The sequence below is a fragment of the Nipponia nippon genome, unplaced genomic scaffold (assembly GCF_047370975.1).
Source record: "Nipponia nippon isolate SJK-2023a ecotype South Korea unplaced genomic scaffold, ASM4737097v1 scaffold_3, whole genome shotgun sequence".
Classification (NCBI taxonomy): Eukaryota; Metazoa; Chordata; class Aves; order Pelecaniformes; family Threskiornithidae; genus Nipponia; species Nipponia nippon.
This window is the reverse complement of record NW_028262347.1, coordinates 60,419,587-60,440,368: the sequence shown is the minus strand read 5'-3', so window position 1 is coordinate 60,440,368 and position 20,782 is coordinate 60,419,587. Positions and strand designations below refer to the sequence as shown.

General features: G+C 41.3%; 1 protein-coding gene across 3 annotated transcripts; it reads left to right on the top strand.

Annotated features, from left to right (window-relative positions):
* The first annotated feature begins 786 nt into the window (after window positions 1-786).
* Window positions 787-19,266, top strand: PWP1 (PWP1 homolog, endonuclein). Of its 3 annotated transcripts, XM_087766195.1 has the most exons (15): window positions 787-970; window positions 1,055-1,113; window positions 3,479-3,633; window positions 4,075-4,160; window positions 6,538-6,634; window positions 8,157-8,267; window positions 9,009-9,139; window positions 10,504-10,577; window positions 12,652-12,748; window positions 13,650-13,711; window positions 15,490-15,601; window positions 16,640-16,730; window positions 17,560-17,681; window positions 17,883-17,988; window positions 18,723-19,266. In XM_087766195.1, the coding sequence occupies exons 1-15, from the start codon at window positions 905-907 to the stop codon at window positions 18,836-18,838; spliced, it is 1,485 nt and encodes a 494-aa protein (XP_087622321.1). In that variant the 5' UTR covers window positions 787-904; the 3' UTR covers window positions 18,839-19,266. The 3 variants fall into 3 exon arrangements, with proteins under 3 accessions (XP_087622321.1, XP_087622323.1, XP_087622322.1); XM_087766197.1 differs by lacking the exon at window positions 1,055-1,113 and having other exon boundaries at window positions 825-970; XM_087766196.1 differs by lacking the exons at window positions 787-970; window positions 1,055-1,113 and adding an exon at window positions 1,386-1,738.
* The last annotated feature ends 1,516 nt before the right edge of the window (window positions 19,267-20,782 follow it).

Sequence of the window (20,782 nt, the reverse complement as noted above, 5' to 3'; positions counted from 1 at the left end):
GCTCAGCGCGCTGGTTTCTTTTCCTTGAATACATTTTAGAGAGCAGTAACAAAAAGGTTTTTCTAAACCTTTAATTTTGGTGGATCGCTGCTGGGATATTTCAGAGCCAAAGCGGAAGCGAACATCGGCGGGGCAGGTCTCTCCCCGCAAGCGGGGGAAGCCGTGAGCCAGCGCGGGAAGCAAAGGACTTGAAGAGCCTGGAGGTGGGGCAGCCCATTGCTTCACCTGAGCACCCAGGAGGAGCGGTTGCACGAGGACCTGTTACATGGCAAAGCATTAATTTCTGTTACTTAATGGGTCTTAGAGCCCTAGCTGGCCCCAGCCCTGGCTAAAGACGGCAGGGGCACCGAGTGTGACAGCCTGGGCTAATTAAGAGAAGCAACTAAGCACCTTTCCGCAATCACTTTTATGAAAACCAGAGCAACTGTTGCTGAAGGCAATCGGTCTCCCAGCAAGCTCAGTCAGAAACCCAGCGTTCGCCACCCCTTGGCCCAGGGGTGCGAACAGCCCGGGCGGCCCGCCGGGACCGTCGGCGCATAACGGTCGCCCGCCCACCACCCCTTAACGGACGCGCAGGCCCCGCCCCCACAGGCACCGCCCCCTCATCCCCCGCCCCCACAGGCCCCGCCCCCTCATCCCCGCCCCCCACAGGCCCCGCCCCCTCATCCCCCGCCCCATAGCAACCGTCCCGCTGAAGGCCAACCCCCCTGTAGGCCAACGCCCCTCCCCTCCTTCCGGGCTTTCCCGGCGCTCGGAGATGACCTCACGCGGCTCTGTCACCGCCCCTTCCGTTTTTTCCGCCGTTGCAGGCGGAGCTCCCTTCGGTCACGTCACCGGGGCGCGTCGCAGCCGCTCGCACGTGCCGCACCGCACCGCACCGCACCGCTCGCGTGCCGCCGCCGCCATGAGCTGCCCCGTGACGTGCGCCGCCTGGGTGCGCTGCGGCGTTGCCAAGGAAACGCCGGACAAGGTGGGTGGGGGGCGGGGGTCGGGCTGAGGGACCCCCGCCCGCCCCCGCCGCCCGCCCTCACCCCTCTGCGTGTCCGCCCCGCAGGTGCAGCTCAGCGAGGAGGAGCTGAACGGCCTCATCGAGGAGGCCCAGGAGAGGCTGGGGTGAGCCGGGGGAGCGGGGCGGGGGCGGCGGCGGCCGGCCGGGCGGGGCCGGGGCTGGGGCCGGGGAGGGGGTGGGAGCCCCCCCGGGCCTCGCCGCTGACAGGGCTGTGGAGGGGAGGGGGCGCCCGCGGGCACCAGCCCGCCCCGCAGGCCGGGGGGCTCGCTGAAGGCCCGGCTCGGGAAGCGGCAGCGAGCGGTGGAGACGGGCGGCAGCCAGCACGAGTCCCTCCTGAAGCCGCTCTGTCAAGTCAGTCTGGCGTCCCGGGAGTGACGTTTGTCCGGAGAGCGAAAGGAGAAACATCGGATGCCCGGCCTTCGTCGAGGATAAGGCAACATGGGTTGTGTTCCCATGCGGCTCTTCAGCTGTCAGCCGTGCGCCGTCAGAGTGGCTGGGCGTTTCAGGTGAAGTCTGCAGAGGCCTCGCTCGGGGCCCGGTCCTCGCTGGAGTTGCCGTTCCCACCTAGGCTGAGGAAATAAGAAGTTGGGTTCGTAACCACGGGTGCTTCAGAGATGTGTGGCAAACCGAGATGGAAGTCCCAAAATGACTGTAAAAAAGTGGATGCTGAGGGTGAGACGTTACAATCTAAGCGAGTCCGGAGGCCGCAGTGGAGCTCAGAATGACTTGGTATTTGTGCTTTGGCAAAAAAGGCAAAACGTCACTCGGGTGTATTTACGGTTCACATATGAAACGGGAGACATCATGGCTCTCCACTCAGCACTCAAAGTCCTTAGTTGTGTAGTTGTGTTAAGTTTTGTCGCTCTGCTTTTAAGCAAAAGGTAAATAAACTTATGAAAAGAATAACAGAAGTGGCGGATTTAGGAAACATAATCTATGGATGACAATAAAGAAATGGCTCTCTTTTGTCTAGAAAAAGATGAGGTATTGAGGTCTTATTCCATTTTCTGGCCTTCTTCAGTTAGATCTGCTCATAGATTTAGGCTTCTGCTTCAGCTACGTAGGATGTGTGGTTATACCACAGTACGTGTGATTGAACAGATGCAACAAGTAGCAGTAAAAGCTTCTATAGTTGGGTGAATATTATCCACCCGATTTCTATTAGATGGATCTGTGACTATTGCTGAACAGAGTGTTTTGTCCCAGAACGTGTTTTGTTCTGGTTTTGTTTTTCAGTGGTCCCAAACTCATCTTAAATGTTTGGAAGATTCTTTCTTCATGTTAATTTCTTAACCAATTATGTTTAATGTTTCTGTTATCTGTGGTGTTACTCGTTTCTCCTTTATGCATGTGAACGTTTGTTTTTTTGAGTGGATTCCTTTCTCTTGCAATTTCAAAAACATGGAAAGATTTGAGGTGCTGTTTGTTAGTAATTATGTGTTGCGTTAAACTTCGGCACAGAAATTTAAAGACCATCCATAACAACCAAAGGGTTTATGATCTCTTTATAAGATCTGGTACTTTGTAGGATTTGTTACAACATCAGTCATTTTTTTTCCTGGGCAACGATCACAAATCAAACTCAGATTTAGAATCTCTAATTGTCTTGTTACCCATTTTTCCTAGTGTAAAAACTGGTAACGTGAAGTGTTTATTTTACTGAACAGATTATAAAAATAGGTTTTTGATATCTACTTTAGAACATGTCTGTGAGAACTGTCTTGGCTCGTTGTTACCTGGGAATTTTGCATGCAGAAGGACGGAACTGCAGTGTATTCAGCAGGAATGAGTTCCTATGGAGCCTTCTCCATTGAGACATCTGAGATGTCTGTTAGGTCCTCAGCCAGTGTTTGATGTACACTTCCTTCTACTGAATTCCTTGCATATGGAATTGTTGCCATGAAAGTTCTGCATTTTCTAGGTGTTGCATGGTTTACCCCATAAGAAGTAATCCACAGTATGTCCCTACCTAATGAATTTGATGTTGTTTTTTCTTCTAATATAAGTATGGGAAGTATGAGGAAATAGGTTCTTAAAAATCTTGAAGAAATGCAAGAGTCATCACACATGATAGGGCCTGTGGGTGGGGAAATAAAAAAGGAAGGAATGAATTGGGCACATGCGAACGCACAGAAGTGAGGTTGAGAGCATTGTATCCACAAAAAAAAGGTAAGAGAAAGGGATTTAGACACACAGTTTAGCTCTGTCAAGCAAAATTGGTGCCACATTTTGTCACAAAAACTTTGAAAGAAAAACTTTCTCTGGAAGCCTGAGAATAATGGCGCCTTGTATTTTGGGAAAGGATAGGAAAGGAGTGAATGGATTTCCGAATTATTGGCATAAAGACTTGAAACCCCTGTGAACAGTGAGGATTGTGTGCTGAAATCTTGTTAGCCGTCCCCTAAGCAGTTACCCGGAAGCATTCTAAATGTCTGTCACAGTTTCTCAGGGTCGTGTATCTTTAAACAGGGATGGCGCTGATGGTAGCGATGAAGGCCAGATGGCATGTGACATGAATGTAGCCGTTCCTGGCAGAGCTAAGTCTTCTCATAAAAATGAAGACCTGTCTGATAATGAACTGGATGAATATGATTTGGAAAATTATGATGAAGAGGAATACACAGGTAAGAAAAATTTGAATGTCAGATATGCAGTGTAAGTGAAGAAGCTTTTCACTTCTTGTTGTACTTAAGACATTAGTATCCTAAAACTACACAGTGCTATGTTTCAAATGCTGGAAGTTCACATTTTTAATTATTTGCTTGTCCCAGTTTTGGAAGTCATTTAGTGAGTGAAAGGTTTCAGTGTCACCCTCCCTGACGCTAGAACCGAGAGTAGTGTTGGAAAGACTGTCACTCCCCCTGCCGTAGTGCTGGAGCAGAGCAGCAGAAGTCCCTGAAAGCACTAAGCAGTGTAGCTTGCTGAGGTTCTTATGTTTGGAACTTTGAAGTTCATTTAGCCTACTCCTGATATTTTGCAATACAGGTAATACAGGTATTGGTACAGGAGTTTCTAACTTCACCTGTCATTGACATGTATAAAAATGTTCTGAAATTCTCATCTAGGTGATCTGACACTTGGAGACTCTTTGGCTACTCTGGCAGTATATGGGAGTAATGATCATGATCCTTACGTCACCCTAAAAACCACTGTAAGTACCTTAAAAATGTTAAATATCTTAAACAGCATAAACTTAAAAATGATTTAGATTTTCCACACTGTCTTAGGGTCTGTAAGTGCTTGCAGTCCTTTTCCAAAGGTGTGCCAGATTTTTGATCAGATAGAACTCTCTTTTAAAGTTGCTTTGTGCAGTCCTCTCTGCCTGTGCTTTTTACATTTAAGTCAGATGTTAAGGTGAACTGGCTCGTTATTTAAGCCACATGCTTCTGTATGTGGAGGTGGTTTGTCAGCTGTCTACTAGGACCCAGAAAATGCCTGAAGAAATAACAAATCTCAGTATCTGAGGCCACTAACGACCCAAATTAGAAAACCTCCCAGATTGCAAGGCTCTTATACCTTCCACCAGTTTGTGGAAGAAACCAAGCTGAGGTGGACTCAGGCTACATGTCAAATTAGGGGTATGTCATGAAGAAATATGTCCCTGTTCATGAAGCGTATGTGCACAGCATACTGTGTAGTTGACTGTTTCTGCCTGTGTTGGTTTCCACCAAGTATCCGATGGGGAACATCTTTGCAGGAGCTGGCTTTGTAGGAGCTCTGCAGGGGGTGAAGAAGTCTCTGGCTGCAGTCTAACACAAGCTAACTGCGTCAACAGCACTGTCCTGTTATGCAGCCTGTTTGTCTTTTTCTGGTGAGCAGGGATGCAGCATGCAAGACATGAGGTAATCCTTCTACTCTACTTAACATAGGTATTGCCTTAGCTGGAATATTGAGTGCCTCCTTCTGAAGAGAGATGGAGAGATTCCAGAGAATATCCCGCAGTTTAGTTCAGAAGGATAGATTGCAACTTTTAATTGACTTATTTTACATGGAGAGATTCCAGAAATGAGTTAGAAGGTGAGGTTGTGTGAGAAGAGACAATGTAATCTAGAGAGCCACTAGGAGAGACCATGATCATCTGGGGCAGGGTGATGGAGTAGGTGAATTTTTGAGGCCTCTTCAAAGCATAAAGATTCTGAGACTTTTCTGGGTGCTGTCCTATTTTGGATTCTTTACAAAGCTAGTAAGATTGAAAGAAAAGAGTAGCTGTAGGCTTCTACCACAACATCTAGTTTGTGTGTCAGGAGACTTTGTCAAACACGTGTGGTCTCAGACGAGGAGTCGTTACGGTGACTTCACATACTGTAACAAAGCTCAAGGAGGAAGGCATGCGTCTTATCTTTACAACAAGTTCACTTGCTACGTGCACTTTGAGGGACTGTATGTTTTCTCTGTGTTCCACTGGCTGGTTGATGATTTTTCTTGCTCCTGTGTACCAGTAGAGGAGAGAAATGCTTTAAAAGTGATTTTTGTAGTCAAAGAGGGTTTTGCACAGGGATTCAGGGAGAATATGAGCTGCATTTATTCTGTGTCAAAAAACCTAACTTTGTTCCAGATGTAGAAAAAATGAACACCTTTTTCTCAGGCCTTTCTTCCTACACTGAAGTCCTTTCCTCAAATTCTGAAGGAGAATACTTTTTAGTGTTTCGATATGCGTTTTAAGTTGTTTTTCGGTATTTACTACTAGTACTGTTGAAGACTAAGTACTGTGCAGCATTAAGTTGATTAATTCAAAGAACTGCAGTGCTTGATAGAATTCAAATATTGAAAAGATGCTTGAAGTGAATAAAAAAGAAATTAAAAGCTTGCAACAGGAAGTCCAAAAAGCCTTGTATGTGTTGTATATTTGAAGGATGGTACTCTGTTTGCGTAAGGCTATTGACTTTTATGTAGGGTTCTTAGTTTTCCACTAACAAAAATTCCCCAAATGCCTTCCATTCCTCAGTAACAATGAAAATTAGATGAGAGGTTACATCTGTTCTGGTACAGCTGAATGCCCAGTATAGCTGTAGGCAGTACTTTTCTGGTAATATTTTCCAGAAAGTAGACAATGCTTTAATGCTCTTGGAATTGCTTCCTGCATGTGAGAAGCAGTTACAATATGCTTATTGTGTAAAAAGTTGTTGCACTACATAAACGCTCAAGGCTTGAGAGCACAAGGGAAATAAGCTACGTATGTGGGCTCCTGGTGGTGATTCTCTTTTCAGCAGTGGGCTGCATCATGGTAGCCTCAAAAGATGGTTTCATATTTGGTAATTAAACATCTCTCTAAATCCACCTAGGTCCACAGAAACAGTCCTTCAGTCTATACAAGAACTACTCAATCTCCCCATGATTAAGTCTGGTTCCTGTCTTTCTCTGTTTACCACCATAAGATGGTTTTAGGTGGGTGGGCAGCAGGGTGTTGGGTTTTGAGTGTTTTCAGTTGCGGTTAGAAGTTATTACTGATTCAGCCTTTTGAACATGTGGAGTTTTGTGCGTTTATGTGCTTTGCTCAACATCCGTTGTCTCTCCTTTTTGCTGTTCAGGATCAATATGAACAGGAGGACTTTTTGATTAAGCCCAGTGACAACCTTGTCCTTTGTGGCAGAGCTGATAAAGACTGCTGTAGTTTGGAGGTCCACGGTAAGTAACATAGGATTTGTTCCTTACAGTGAAGTTCAGGAATATGTCTTGCCTATCCTGTTCCATATGGTTGTGTAGAAGGGGGGAGGTGTTTTTTCAAAGTCTTTTTTCTCCGCATCTGCCCTGTGTGTTTTGTTGTCTTTCCTGCGTCATGGTGCTTTTGCCACTTTCCAGAACTGGAGTATTTAATGTGCAGTTACTGTTATTTAGAGGATAGTGTGCCTTTATCAGGCTGTATAGCATTTTCTTTCCTTATTTCATTCCTAATGACACTTAGAAAACACTATGGGATTTTTTTCTCTGAACATACGATCTTTCTTCCAAACAGTCTTACTTTCCATATCATGCAAGCTTCCTCTAGTGGTTTGTTGTTGTTTTTTGGGGTTTTTTTCCTTCTTCCTTGCTTTCTCCTTGCTTCTTTAAATGTGCTTTCCACTGCTAGGAGTAGAAGAATCAGCACCTTTATCATCTTAGTTTTAGAAGAGATGATCCTTAATAAGGTCTGAATACCACTTGTTCTAGAGATGGGTTTAGCTTTACTTTGTAAAGGATTTTTCTGTTGCAGCAAGGAGTACTACTGAGTGTGCTGAAGATACCATCTTTTCTTATGGTGGTTCTTTGGGGGAATGTTTCTGGCTACTTCTGCCATGGTACATGTTTCTGCAAGCAAAGTATTCTGTTTTAAGAAAACAGCAAGACCAAAGTGTTTGAAGGCATCTCTTCCGATACCAGCATCTGGCATTTTCTGTATCTGGAGGTGTTTAGAAATTTTATTAACTGTGTTATTTTCCCTGTATAAACTTAAAAAACAATAGCACAGGCTTCTGCAGTTTATAACATTGGGTAGCCCTGGCAGTTAATTACTAAGACTACTTAGTTAACTGAAGAGTGGTTAGTATCTGAGTATCTGTCACGTGCACTTAAAAACAGCACAGTGATTTTGTGCGTGTGATGATACCATTTTATTAAAATAATTAATGGGTTTTATCTGCTATCCAGTTAGTAAATTCTTTTATTATAAGGAGAAAAATAGCTGGCTAAAGGGAATGCTGTGTTTAGTATATGATTGCTTTACCAAAACTCTTCCTGTATCTCAGTTACAACCTGCTTAAGGCAACTTCGTCAGACTTCTTCAGCTTCCTCTAATTTGAAAACTGTTTGTCTTTTACCTTAATTTCCCGTTTGATTGCATCTGGAATTATTTCTTTCTTTTTTTTTTTTTAACCTGCTGATTCTGTAAAATGAACGTCTAAACCCTCATTAATGTATCCTGATGTAGAAAGTATTTTGAAGTGATCGTACAAAGAAAGTAGCAAAGTATGCTAGGAATAAAGTGTCTAAGCTTTGCTGAACGTGCCACTTCTTTATCTAAAGTACACAGGAGTATGTTTGTTTTGTGTAATTCTGCGAGGCATAACATTACTACTTGGAGGCCACATCTGCCTTTTGCAGAAATGAACTGTTTATAGTTGCTTGCTTTTCCTCTTCGCTGATGTTTTGTGTATCTTCAATTCTTTTTCAGTTTATAATCATGAAGAGAACTCATTTTACGTACATCACGATATTATCTTGCCTGCTTACCCTCTAAGTCTGGAGTGGTTGAATTTTGATCCTAGTCCCGATGAATCACTAGGTAAATTACGAAGGATACTGTAAATGTCCAGTTAAATATTTTTTGCTTGAAAAGTATATAAATGTAATGTTGTCACTAAATAATTTCCTCCAGTGATATGAACAGAAATACAACCAAGATATTAAGATGGAAAAACTGAATATCAGTTTTTTTGGTTTGGTGATACAGTCATCTTAGTGATGCTGCCATAACAAGTGATTTGACTAAAACACTGGTTTTATTACAAATAATTAAGTTATTGTCAATTACCAGACCAGAGCAAGCTCTTCTCTAATCTGCTTTATTTTGCATTTGCAAATGAAAGGTTGCTTTTGTTCAAAATCATTATGGCCAATGCAGTTGATTAACTGTAAAGCACAGCAAAGTTTATATATATTTATGTATTTAGTAACCTTTGTCCTGTGTTTTACAGATATTTTTTTTTCCCCCATAGCACAGGGAATGTGTTTTTGTTTTTCTTTCCTTATAAAAGCAAACAAAACATGTGGAACTTTATACAGCTTCTTTGAACAGTTACTTGTACTGGAGAGCAAGTACATTTTTTTCTGGCAACATCTGCTGTCAGTTGATATTTTTAAATTGCTCGTTGTCACTTATAATCATCAAAGATGGCCAAATAGAAGATTCTGGCACATAAGTATAAGTTTTTCTTAATCAAAGAAATAAGCAACAGCTGGATTGCCAAATACGCTGTTTCATAACTCTAAATAAATGTGGTTGCATTTGGGTTTCTGCTTGTAGGAAATTATGTTGCAGTGGGTAACATGACCCCGGTTATTGACATTTGGGACCTTGATATAGTGGAATCCTTAGAACCAGTCTTTTCTCTTGGAGGCAAGAAAGAGAAAAAGAAGAAAAAGAAAGGAAAGAAAGTAAGTATTGCAAAATGGTTTATCTGGTTGGATGGAGGAAACTTAGAGTAAGGATAATGTCGTTATTCCTTTTTTTCCTACACTGGAAAAATCATAGATAATCTGGTTTAATTCCGCCTGTCATGTTGACAGATAGTGTTTAGACAGGTTACAGAAGATAATGTCATGGTCGTCTGCAATAGCTTAAAATTAGTATTTTCCTGTGACTCAGAGAGTTAAAAAGGCATTGAGCAATAAAGGACAAGGTTGACGCTAATAAAATACGTTCACTCAGGATTCACCTCTGTTAGCTTTGTCTATCTAAAATAGATAAAAAGCTAGTCATTGAGATTGTCTTAAGGTGAATGCATAGAGACACCCCCAGAGAATGGTTGAGTTTCTTTCAGTGGACTGCAGAGAAAACCTTAACTACCAAAGAGGAAGACTGAGGTTTAGACTGGATGCTAAGTTATGTGAGATGAATCTGACCTTCGTTGTATGCCTGAATGTGTTGTTATGATTTGTCCAAATTCTTTGGTATGTAAAACAAGTATGGAAGATAACATAACTTAAATTTTCTGGATTTTGCTTATAGTAGATGCTTCAGGAAGTGCTTAAAGACTGACTAGAGTAAATAGGGAAGGTGAACACTGGGTATATAGCTAATCTTGGTTTCCCAAATAAAGGAGCACTGCAGTATTAGTCAACTAAAGAACCACTCTGTGTAGTTGTGAAGGGGGTTTACTTCTTGAGCTCTCAGACCTTCTGGTTTTAAAAACCATAGAAAAAATATCCTTGGAAGGGGAATTTGTTCTGTGAAACTTGCTTCTGAAAATCACTGAGTTATCAGAATTGCTGTTGAAGAAACCATTCATAAATGTTACCTCAATTTGAAATGCTAATTGTTCTCTGTATGGATAATTAAAGCCTGGAATGGGGTGGCTTATGGATGGCTTCCAGTTGCTGTCCCAGTGAACTTTGAAGCTTAACCATTTTGAATTAGAATTTGTAGGAACTGTCAGTTACAAGGACCTAAAGATCAGTTAATTGAGAGGAGGGAGAGGGAACTTCCAGGAGTGTTTAGAAAGAAGCTGAAGAAGCTGCACATTAGCTGGAGACAATGAAATTTCTTCTATTAGCCTGAAGGGAGTAACCAGTTCTGTAAGCCCACCAGCTGTGAATGGAGCAATCTGAGATCTGGGCTAGGAGGTGAGGTGCAGGTACTGTAGAGAGAGTTCTATCAAAAGCCTTGTTGCAGCAAGTGAGAATAATTTAAAACATGAAGTTGTTTGTGAAGGTATTAAGGAGTTCATACTACTGTGTTGTAATGCTTGATTTCCGTTGAAGCTGTAATTTTCAAAAGTATGTTGTGTCTGCATACACAGAGTTTATCTTCAGAAGAGACAGTGAAAGGACATACTGATGCAGTGCTTGATCTTTCATGGAATAAACAAAGCAGGTAAAAGAATACTTGAATAACAATGGATGGTTACAAATTTGTATACTTAATTAGGCATACATTTTTCACACAAATCCAAAATCTTGTGTAGTATAACATTGAACTTGAAAGCAGTGCTGAAATGAATCAATTCTCAAAAATACACCCCCCCCTTTTTTTTTAACTAGAAGTCTTGATTTATTTTTTTAAAAACCTATATATTGCTGCAGATCACTTTTTATTTGCAAGCTGTCCAGATGAGGGCAGGGCTAAGGTGGGTCTAAGCCATTTGATATATAGGCTACATTTAAGTTAGATGCACAAATTGGAGAAGCAGAAGGGCTGCCCTGATCTGTGCCAATCTGCCAATGACCTAAAACTCCATTTCAACAGATAGAAGTAGATTTATAGAAGGAAGTCCTTGCTACACTGTTTTTTTTCCCCTCTGGCTTTTTCCCCAGAGCTGTGAACAGAAAAGAGAGTGTAAAAGCCTTGATAGCACAGTTACAGAAATGCCTCTGACCTTTGGGTTATCCTAGGCAGAGAGAATTCCCTGTTGCTTGAATGAACTAGCAACGATGCTGCTGTTCTTTATCGCTTCGGTCTTTTTTAACAGTTCAGCTGTCAGAGGATCCTCAGCATGGGCCTTGAAACTGTTCCAGTCGCACACGGGCTGATTTTTTTAAAACTTCTTTTTCCTGCTGTCGTAAATGTCTCTGAAGATAGTCAAGTCCGCATACTCCTGATGAGCAGGTGTAAGCCTTCACTTAAAATGCTTGTTATCTAGACACTGAAGAAGGAAACACGCACATAGACATGCAGTAAATGTACATAAATTGCACTCTTAATTTACAGCGTGTTGTCTATTGTTCTTCAGTTATACATATGCACAGAGTGTGGTAGCGATCATTCCATCAGTGTTAAAAAAGAGTAGCTTTCATCTACCTAGAAGCGGTTGTCTGGTGATAATATAGAAACAAGTCACAAAAATTACGGCTGCAATAGTTAAGTGTCTGGAATGCATAATTCTGTAATGTGCCGAGTTACGAACTCATTGATACTGGTTGATCTTTCAGGAAATAAAAACAGCCTTGAAGTGGGAAGTTCAGGGGCAAAACAAGGAACTCCTTGGAGCAGCTATATTTAAATGTTTTGATGATTTTTTTTTAAGCAAGACATACTGTGACAGCTCTCTATAAATAACTTTCTGCCTGTAGGTCATAATGATGTTACTGTAAAATGTTCTCATAGCCTTCACTATGCATTTTCTTAACTTTCCCTTCTAACGTTGTTTGGGAGAACAGTGTTTCCAGAAGAATGTTAGCTCTTTCAGTCAGAAACACTTGGTTAGTATTAGGGGGGGGGGGGGGGGGGAAGGTGTGGGTGGAGCGGTTTCAATCAGAAACAGCATGTTGAGGTAATGGATCTGTTTTTAAGAGCAATGGTAGCAATTGTACTCTGTATTTGACAGGCCTTTGGGAATGTTTTGAGGTTTTTTCTGATTAAACTTCTAAACTGTGTGTTTATTGCTTTAACACAATTGGTCAAATTTAAGTTGAAATGTGGGGTCTGTAAACTAACAAATATTAGCAGTTCCTTTCAGCATTCTATGAAGGATGTAGTGTTGGGTCTTCAGTAGTGATATAAACACTCAGATACTGGAGAGCAAAATATTTTAAAAACAGGTTTGTCTGGCTCTTGGCTGTATGCATATGCAAATAAAACTAAGTTGCATAGGTAGTGTTCAAAAATACTATCTTAATGTCAAAGGAAGTGCTTAAAAGCCTTTCTTGCTTTGTTTTGTTCAAGAAATCTTCCAGTAATGATATTTTAAGTCGGGGGGGGATACAAGCAAAACTGTCACTTATAATAATAAGTGTTGTACTAATATAATGTAATACAGCTTGTTTGTAGTCTTTACTTGTAACTTAGAATTACCTTCAGGGAGTTATCCCTCAGGCTTGAGATACATAGTCTGTAGACCAGAGTGTACTTGATCTCAGAATCAGGCTCTGTACGTATTTTGGATTTTTGACTGTTATTTATTTGTATCTGTATAAAGATTTTTAAACCTTGTTTTTTGATCCGTTATCAGGAATGTTTTAGCAAGCGCGTCTGCTGACAATACTGTGATTCTGTGGGATATGTCTGTGGGTAAGCCAGCAGCCAGCCTGATGCTACATACAGACAAGGTATGTAATAATTGCTATGTTTCTTCCACTGTAAAATACAGAGAAAAAATAACCGCAGTTTTTCATTAGCTGCTTGGTAGTGAACCTTTAGAACAACAATTCTGTAATTTTCTAACAACTGTGCAGAATTCTTTAAATTTCTGAATTAGCTGCTTTGGTGAACAGCGCCATATTTGCTTTTAAAAATGTTATTTAACTTACCCTTTAGAAAGTTTGCAAAGATTTACAGCAGTTTTTAAAATGCCTTTTGTGTGAAAGCCCTGATGGTTGGGAAACTAATAATGCTGGTATAAGCTACAAAAAGTAGATCTCTGAGCATAGGTCAAACTGTAACTCTCTCTTAAAGGAAACGAGTGTCAGTTACAGTTTGTTGTAGGTAAGAAAGGTTTAAAATAAATGATACTAAAATACCATAGTAATGGGTACTTCAGAAACAAATTCATCTCATAGTAATGAAAATGTGAAAGTTATTAATAGCTGTAACCTTATTTTGCTGTTAACAAAGACGCTGCCCTTGGCAAACTCCTGATTTTAATTTTTTGCTGACATCTGCATTTTTTGCCAAACTGGAAGCAGCTGTTCTTTTACCTCCTCCAGCTTATTTTTTTTTTTTTAATATCTAGGGCAGAAAAGGGGGCATGTGGTTCCGTTCAGTTAAATTATATTGGAAAATATCTTGTTTCCATTGGGTGGGGGTGTTTGAAATAAAAATAATGTGCATCTCTTGGACTGTTTTATGAGAAATCTGAGTATCAACAAGCTTAATAGGAGGGTTTTTTTCCGGGGAAATGTTCTGGTTTTGGGGAGGGGGCGTTGTACCCTGTTTGTTCAAAGAAAAGTCCTGTATATGTGTATTATATCTCAATGCTTATTTTTAAAAATAAAATCTTCTGTTATCTAGGTCCAGACAGTGCAATTTCATCCATTTGAAACTCAGACCCTTATTTCTGGATCTTACGATAAGTATGTCAGGGTAATATTTTGAAGTGTTACACGTAGGGAGGGTATTAGTATTGAACTAAGCCTGTTAAGTTGCCTCATGTTTTCATTTGCTTATAACTGTGCCAAATTTGAGTGATACTATTATTTGTTTTCCAGTAAGGTAACCAGATTTGTATGTGGCCAAAATGTAGTTTTCCTTACCTCTTTCTCAGGACTAGCCAAATCCTTTAACCATCTGGACTGACATTTTCTGTGCCAGGTGTCTGCTCCAAACTGAATTTATTTCTTAATTTGGCCTTATGGCATTTTCTGCGTCGGGAATGTGTCACTGGTCCTTCCTGTGAAAACTCGGCAAGGTTTTGCCAAACTGCAAGACCAGGGTGGGGGCATGAGGGACTTCAAAATCCCAGTCCGCTCCCTACAGCCTCTATTGATGGGCATGCCATAGCCAAAGTTTAACAGGCCATCTCCTGTGACTGCAGCTTGGAGATGCTGTGAAATGGTTTGTGTCTGCACACTTGGACTAGTGCTGTAACTGCTAGTTTATATAAGCCCTGCCAGCCAAAAAACTTCCCCTCTCTTCTCCCATCTCCTAGGGGTAACTTTTTAATTTTGTTCTATAACCATGATTTTTTTTTATATATATCAATTTTTTTATTCTGCTTTTAAGACTTTGTCCTTGTGTTAAAGTATTTCAAGACTTGTCAATCTTTAGCCAAGCCTTTATGTTCTCTGGCTTGTATTATGCTCTTGCTACATCTGCTTGAGTAAAAGTGTCGGATAAAAACCCTTTATTGTTGTTAGTAACCTGCTTCTGTCCACTTTCATCCCCCTTGACTTCCTTCCATAAAAATAAGAAAAAAGTCCAAACACTGAGACCAGCTTCTCGATCCCTTTTTAGCTAGCCCTTTGAGCCCATGGACACCTCCACTGTCTATGAACTAGTAGACTGCCTTCGTGGGTTTTTCCTGTAAAGCTTCCCAGGACCACAGGCTAGTCAATAATTATTGGCAGATGCCTTCATAACCTGAAAGTCAGACCGTTAAAAATTGCATATGTACTAAACCCATTGTTGTAAAATGCCTGGTAAAAGAGCTGAGAAATCTAGATCGCATTTCTTTGGCTTTAATTATAGGATAGAGTGGGAGCGGGTTACATTGTGGATGTAAATTGTGGTGAGATGTTGTGAGAGTGACATCATCACTGCTTTCTTGCATTTGCGTCCAGGAGCTTTTTGAGTTGGGACAGGTTCTGCCGCCACTAGGCTGAGCACAAGCCTGTAAAGAATCCCAAAGGACCCACTAACTCTTATCTGCTCTTTCTCTCTTTGGAGTAGCATTTCCCTGACCACTTGTAAAGATTTTTTTTTTTTTTTTTTATTAAAACATATTTGAAAATGTTTATATATGTATTGCAAATTGATTTCCTAATTAGTGCATTATTTTGAACAGTCATTACTTGACTTTACTGAAGTCTGTTCATAATTAAGTGATGTATTTGCATAATTATGGTCTCCTGTATGATAAGTATCTTTATGTATTGAGCAAATTGGAGCTCTCTTTGCTTAAATAGAACGGCTGTTTGTAACCAAGATGAAACTTTGAAGCATATGGAAAAAGCTTGTGCTTATCTCAGAAGTTTTCATCTGTAATTGAGTTGGAAGACTAAATAGTGAAGTTGTTTCCATTTTAATTTTTGAACTGTAGTTCACATGGACCTTCTGTAGATGAAGTAAAACAAACTTCATAAAGTATTCTGCCATATTTTTTTTCTTAATTTCCTATCACTTTTTCCCGTAGATCAGCTGTGCTGTATGATTGCAGAAACCCACAAGATAACCATCGAATGTGGCGGTTTAGTGGTCAGGTTGAAAGAGTAACCTGGAATCATTTTTCACCTTGTAATTTCTTAGTGAGTACATGCTCTTCTATTCTTGGTCTGTTGACTGTTGCCATTTCATTTAACCTGTATTTTTGTGTTCATAATGTTTCTGAATCATATAGTGGACCTGATGGACAGTTGGACTGTTGGCATTACGTATTTCAAAAATGCAGTGTGTGGGAGGATGGTTTGAAGTAGTTTTTTCAACAAGTACATTGAGACCAGCTACATATTTGGTATCTTCATTATGACAGTAGAAAAGCAATTGATGCTGATGTGTTTTTACTCCAGAGGTGGCTTCTTTGCCATGTTGTTATAGCGTTCAGTGGCTGGGATATATTTTCCTTTGCATAGCTGCTGTTGTGTTTCATGTAATGAGGCAATTGCGGCTGAGAAGTAGCTGATTAGAACCAAGATCCTGAATATTGTCAGTGTTTCAAATCAGCGCTAGAGGGCACTGTCCTCCTGTCTGGTGTAGAGTTAAAATACCTTGGTTTTATCGAGATTTTTATAATAAAACTTTTTAAAAGAATTTAAAAACAAATCTTCTTTTTTATTATCTCAATGGCTGTCTAGTTCTCTGTTGCTTTGTGTATACAGCCGACAAAAGCAGTTGCTCGGTTCTGTTGGGTTTACGATGTAGATCTCTCAGCATAATCACACTGAGCTTTGCACAGGGCTATTATGCAGCCACAGGATGGCTCCAGAAAGTTTGAACTGACAGTTAAGAGACTAAAGGCTCTGTGTTTCATTGCTTAACGAGAAAGCCAAGCTTAGTAGTGCAACCATCTTCAAAATACAATTTAAGAAATTTGCATAGGATTAAGACTTCCATGTAAATCCCTGCAGCGTAGTTCAGGTACGTAGAATAGGTCGGGCACCAGCTGGATGGAGTCTGCCTCTGGGGATGCAGAGCTGTGTGCACTGTGTAATGTGCCCTGCTGAGAAGTGGTGTAAGTCTGTCTCAAATCACAGGGATCTAATAGAGGGGGGGTATTATTTCATAGGAGCTTCCTTCCAAATGAATGACTACGGCTGTTTGTTTTTAAAATGTTGTGGTTTCCTTAGGCAAGCACAGAGGATGGCTTTGTGTACTGTCTGGATGCTCGTTCTGATAAACCACTGTTTACTTTGAAAGCTCACGATGAAGAGGTGTCAGGTAAATTGTGCGTGTGTTGTGTTTGTCCCCAGTGGCGAGGCACGGCTGGAAGATGTCTTAAACCGATAGGAGTGGGGTGGTGGTGGTTCCTTGCTTAGCAGATAAGAGTTGTGCGTATTAATCATGGGTAGCTGGCGCATGAAACAGATCTCTGCTGAGGAGCCATTGTAAGCAAAGTATTTTAACAACAGTGAATTTTTCTCAGTGAATATCATGAATAAGCGTGTCAAAACAGATCTGTTCACTTGGGCCACACTCCCTGTGGTTTTTTGGGTGAGGAAGAACAAAAACCATGCAATCTGGTCCATGATCATTTTTACCTCCTCTAGCCATAATTATTTTATACTGACATTCAGTCTGGAGATGGTTTAGGTATGGCACATGGGAAGGTTTTCACGCTGCCTCCTTGAGGCTACTTTAATTATTTGATCAGTGTAGGAGCTTCTAAATAGCGACTTGAAGCACTTGATGAGGAGTCTAAAATGAGATCGTCTTGGATAGCAAAAGAGACGGTCCTTGGCAAATGAATGAAGAAAACTACCTGAGGAAGCCAGGTTGTGCGAAGTAAGAAGCAGAACAATAGCACCTTTGCCCTGTTGTTGGACTGAGAAACGAACCAGGCCTACCTGAAGTCAGTTTGCTCTCACTACAGGGAGCAGTGGCAGCATGAAACTTAATTATTAACTTTTTGCTCCTTTGTGCGGGAACAGAGTTTAGTGTGAGGAGAATATTAAGTTTGCTCTCATGACTTCACTTCAAAATGTATCCTCATCTCTGTGAAACAGTGGTTACCTGGTGCTCTCACACTGCTGCACTCTTCATCTTCCAGGGCTACAACTAAGCAGTCAGATCAAAGGGTGCCTTGTGACATCATCTGCTGACAAATATGTGAAAATTTGGGATATCCTGGGAGAAAGACCAAGTTTAATCCATTCCAGGAATATGAAAATGGTAGAGTAATATTCATTTCTTTGTTTGTAATTAGCAGCTCTTGACTTTAATTCTGTGTCTTTACAAAGCAAGTGTCAGGAAACTTACAGAGCTTACATTGTCAAAACTTGCTTGGTGAAAGTATTTTCAGATGACAAATTCATTTTAGAATGGTATTTAAAAAAAAAAAAAAAAATCCTCCTCTTTCTGCCTCCCTCCCAGGGTGTTCTCTTCTGTGCAGCTTGCTGCCCTGACTTCCCGTTTGTTTTTGCCTTTGGAGGAGAGCGACAAGGGCTGCGTGTTTGGGATATAAGCAAGATTTCTGCAGGTAACATTCTCATTTCTTTGAATCTTGTGGCTCTCCTCTTGCCCCCAGGGTGTATTCGTATATTCGGTAATGTATTGTGGCTTTGAGAGAAACCGTAGGTTAATATTTTTAAATACCCCAAGACTGCCTATGTGTTTATGTTTTCAGCTTCAAAAAATGTGCATTTTTTTCTAACTTGGAGAACTGTTTGCCACATGATTTATTTTCTTGTAGCTGAAGTATAATACCTGATTTCTTAAAATACCTATGTTTTACTTTTTTCTTAATGTTCCTGGTGTAATCAAGTATTACATTCTTGAGTACCTATACGAATATAAGTGAGGACTGGTTTTGATCAGTTGTCGTAGCTACATGTAACTAAACGGCCTGAATTTTTGCAGAAGGCTTTTCAGAGCTTGGTGGAAACCAGAGAGACTAAAACCAGACATAAATTATTTAAACGTAATGTTTTGCTCTACAAAACTCATCCATTTCACAGTACTTAGGTACAGCAGTTATGCACAGGGAAACCTCTAGAGATGCTCTGGAGGAGAAATAACAGGACTAGTAATTTAAGTATCGTATGTGGGAGGTTGTTCTGACGTGTAAACTTCAACTCCCTACTCGGGGTAAGGCTTTAAAACTGCACCAGGTCAGGAGGATTCCCATTCCGTGATGTTCGCCATGCTGTACCTGCTGTACCACTCTTGTCTCTGGAACGATAACATGTAAGCAATCCCCTCTCTTTGTTGCAGTGAATGAAGTTTTTGGAAACAGAGAGAGACTTGTTCTGGCTAGTGCCAGTTCCGTGGCTGGCAGCTCCACGGCCGGCAGTAGCAGCAACGATTCGGAGACAGCAATGGAATCATGATGGACCAAACATCACAAAATCAAAGCAATTAATGGGACTGCGACCATGTGCGTTCTACAAATCCTCCTGTTTGGTGAGAGTTCATAGAAATGACTCTAGTGTCTTGCAATCTGCAGGCTGCTTCATCTCAGACAAAGAAACACGGTGATGTGGTTAAGCTCTAAGTGAGCAGTTCGAAGTTCCTGCCTTTATTACTGGCTTTGAAAGATTAAAAGTCACTTACTTTTGCCTGAGATTATCATCCCTGAAACAGGGGCTACTATGTGCAAAGTTGATATATAAAATGAAATAGTCACTAGAAAAGCATCCTGCTCCTACCAGAAGTTTGCTGAATACTGCAAAGAAAGAAGGTAAATCTCTTCTAAAGGCATAAGGAAAAAATACTTCAGACAACAGTTGTGTAATAAATAAACAAAAGCTGAATGAAATGACAAGTGTAAATAGATAATTTATCCTTAATTTAGGGCTAGATTTACAGATTTCTAACACAGATTTTAAAAGTTCTTCTGTGTAACTTTTTTAAGTCTTAAGAGTATTTCTTGGGCAGTAAGTTGGAGTCCCTGAGTAGAATCTTGAAATACATCTGTAACTCCTCAGATCACCAATATCAAACCACAAATATCCCAGCTGTATCCCATCAGATCAAGGGTTTCTTTTTCCTGGTTCCACAGCACTGGAGCTTATGGATGTTGCCTTTGTATTGGGTTTTTCTTCAAGCTCCAAAGGTAAAGAGAATTTGAACTGAAATAAGGAGCTACTACTCGGGAGAGGATGAGAGGCTGTCGGGACACAAAGCGAGGCTAGGGATCTCAGCTGGTCACTGGTGAGAGCTGTCCACGTTACGTACTCGTGTTCTTCACTCCTCCCAGGCATTGCTGCCTGGAACCTGAAGGCAGAGAGGAACATTCTGAGTATCATCAGCCTAACCACTGACTTAAACCAATGTGACTCAATTTCCTCACGTTTAAAATGAACACCCGAGTGCCTTACCCCAGGCCAGAAGTTACTCTTGTCCTCCTGTGAAGTGCTTCCCTCTCCACGTGCTGGAAGGTCTGCTGCTGCTGCAAAAATGCCCTGGGTATTAAGGCAACTGGTATCAAAGCAGCTGTACGTGTCAGCGCGTGTAGCTGACAAGATCTTACCACAGCTTTCCACCCCAGCTCACTGTAACTCCTTCTGGTGAGGTAAAGCAGATAAATTCTATCAGTACAAGCTGCACATGGGGAAGAGGCAGGGCTGCAGGTTTCCTTCCCATCCCTTGAAGTTAAGCGGCTGCTTCTAAATCCAATTTAGCTGTTTCGAGTCTGGTGACAAGTGTTTAGCGTGGCTCTGCAGGAACCAAGAAAATTTTGGACGTGTTGGGATTCCTGCCTCAACCCCTTCTCTGCCAAGCAATAGTGAACACGGTGTGGACAACAAACGAACAACTGCTTTTGTGAAGCTTAAGAAGGTGAAAGGGACAGAACTGCCTGTCCAAGTGCTTGCCACTGAAAAGCTGCAAGATTTTCAGGGCTTTAATTTGAAATAAATGCTTTGTGTTAAGCTCTTTGAGGGTAGTAATTTCTGTTATCTCTACCTCTGGTATTAATTGGCACTGTAGCTCCAGAAGTTGCTTTTTGTTTTAGGAAGAAATTGTGTTACTGGAAGCAACGCATCTTTCCCTTGACTAAACAAAATCCCTCATCCTGTCTTTCTGGAGCTTTTTATTCACATACTGGTCTCGGAGGGCAGGCATTGTGTGTTTTCAGGTTTGAAGAACCTCTCTCAGAAATGCAACATCCAGGGAGCGGTACAGCTGAACTTGGGCCATCTGGGGCAAGAACTGGAGCCTCTTTAACAAGTGACCCTCCAGCTACCTCGTCAGAGAACAGAGCTCAGCTTACTCTTCTTTTTCAGCGCAGCCAGAGGCGCTACACAGCAAGTCTACAATGTTTAAAGACAAGT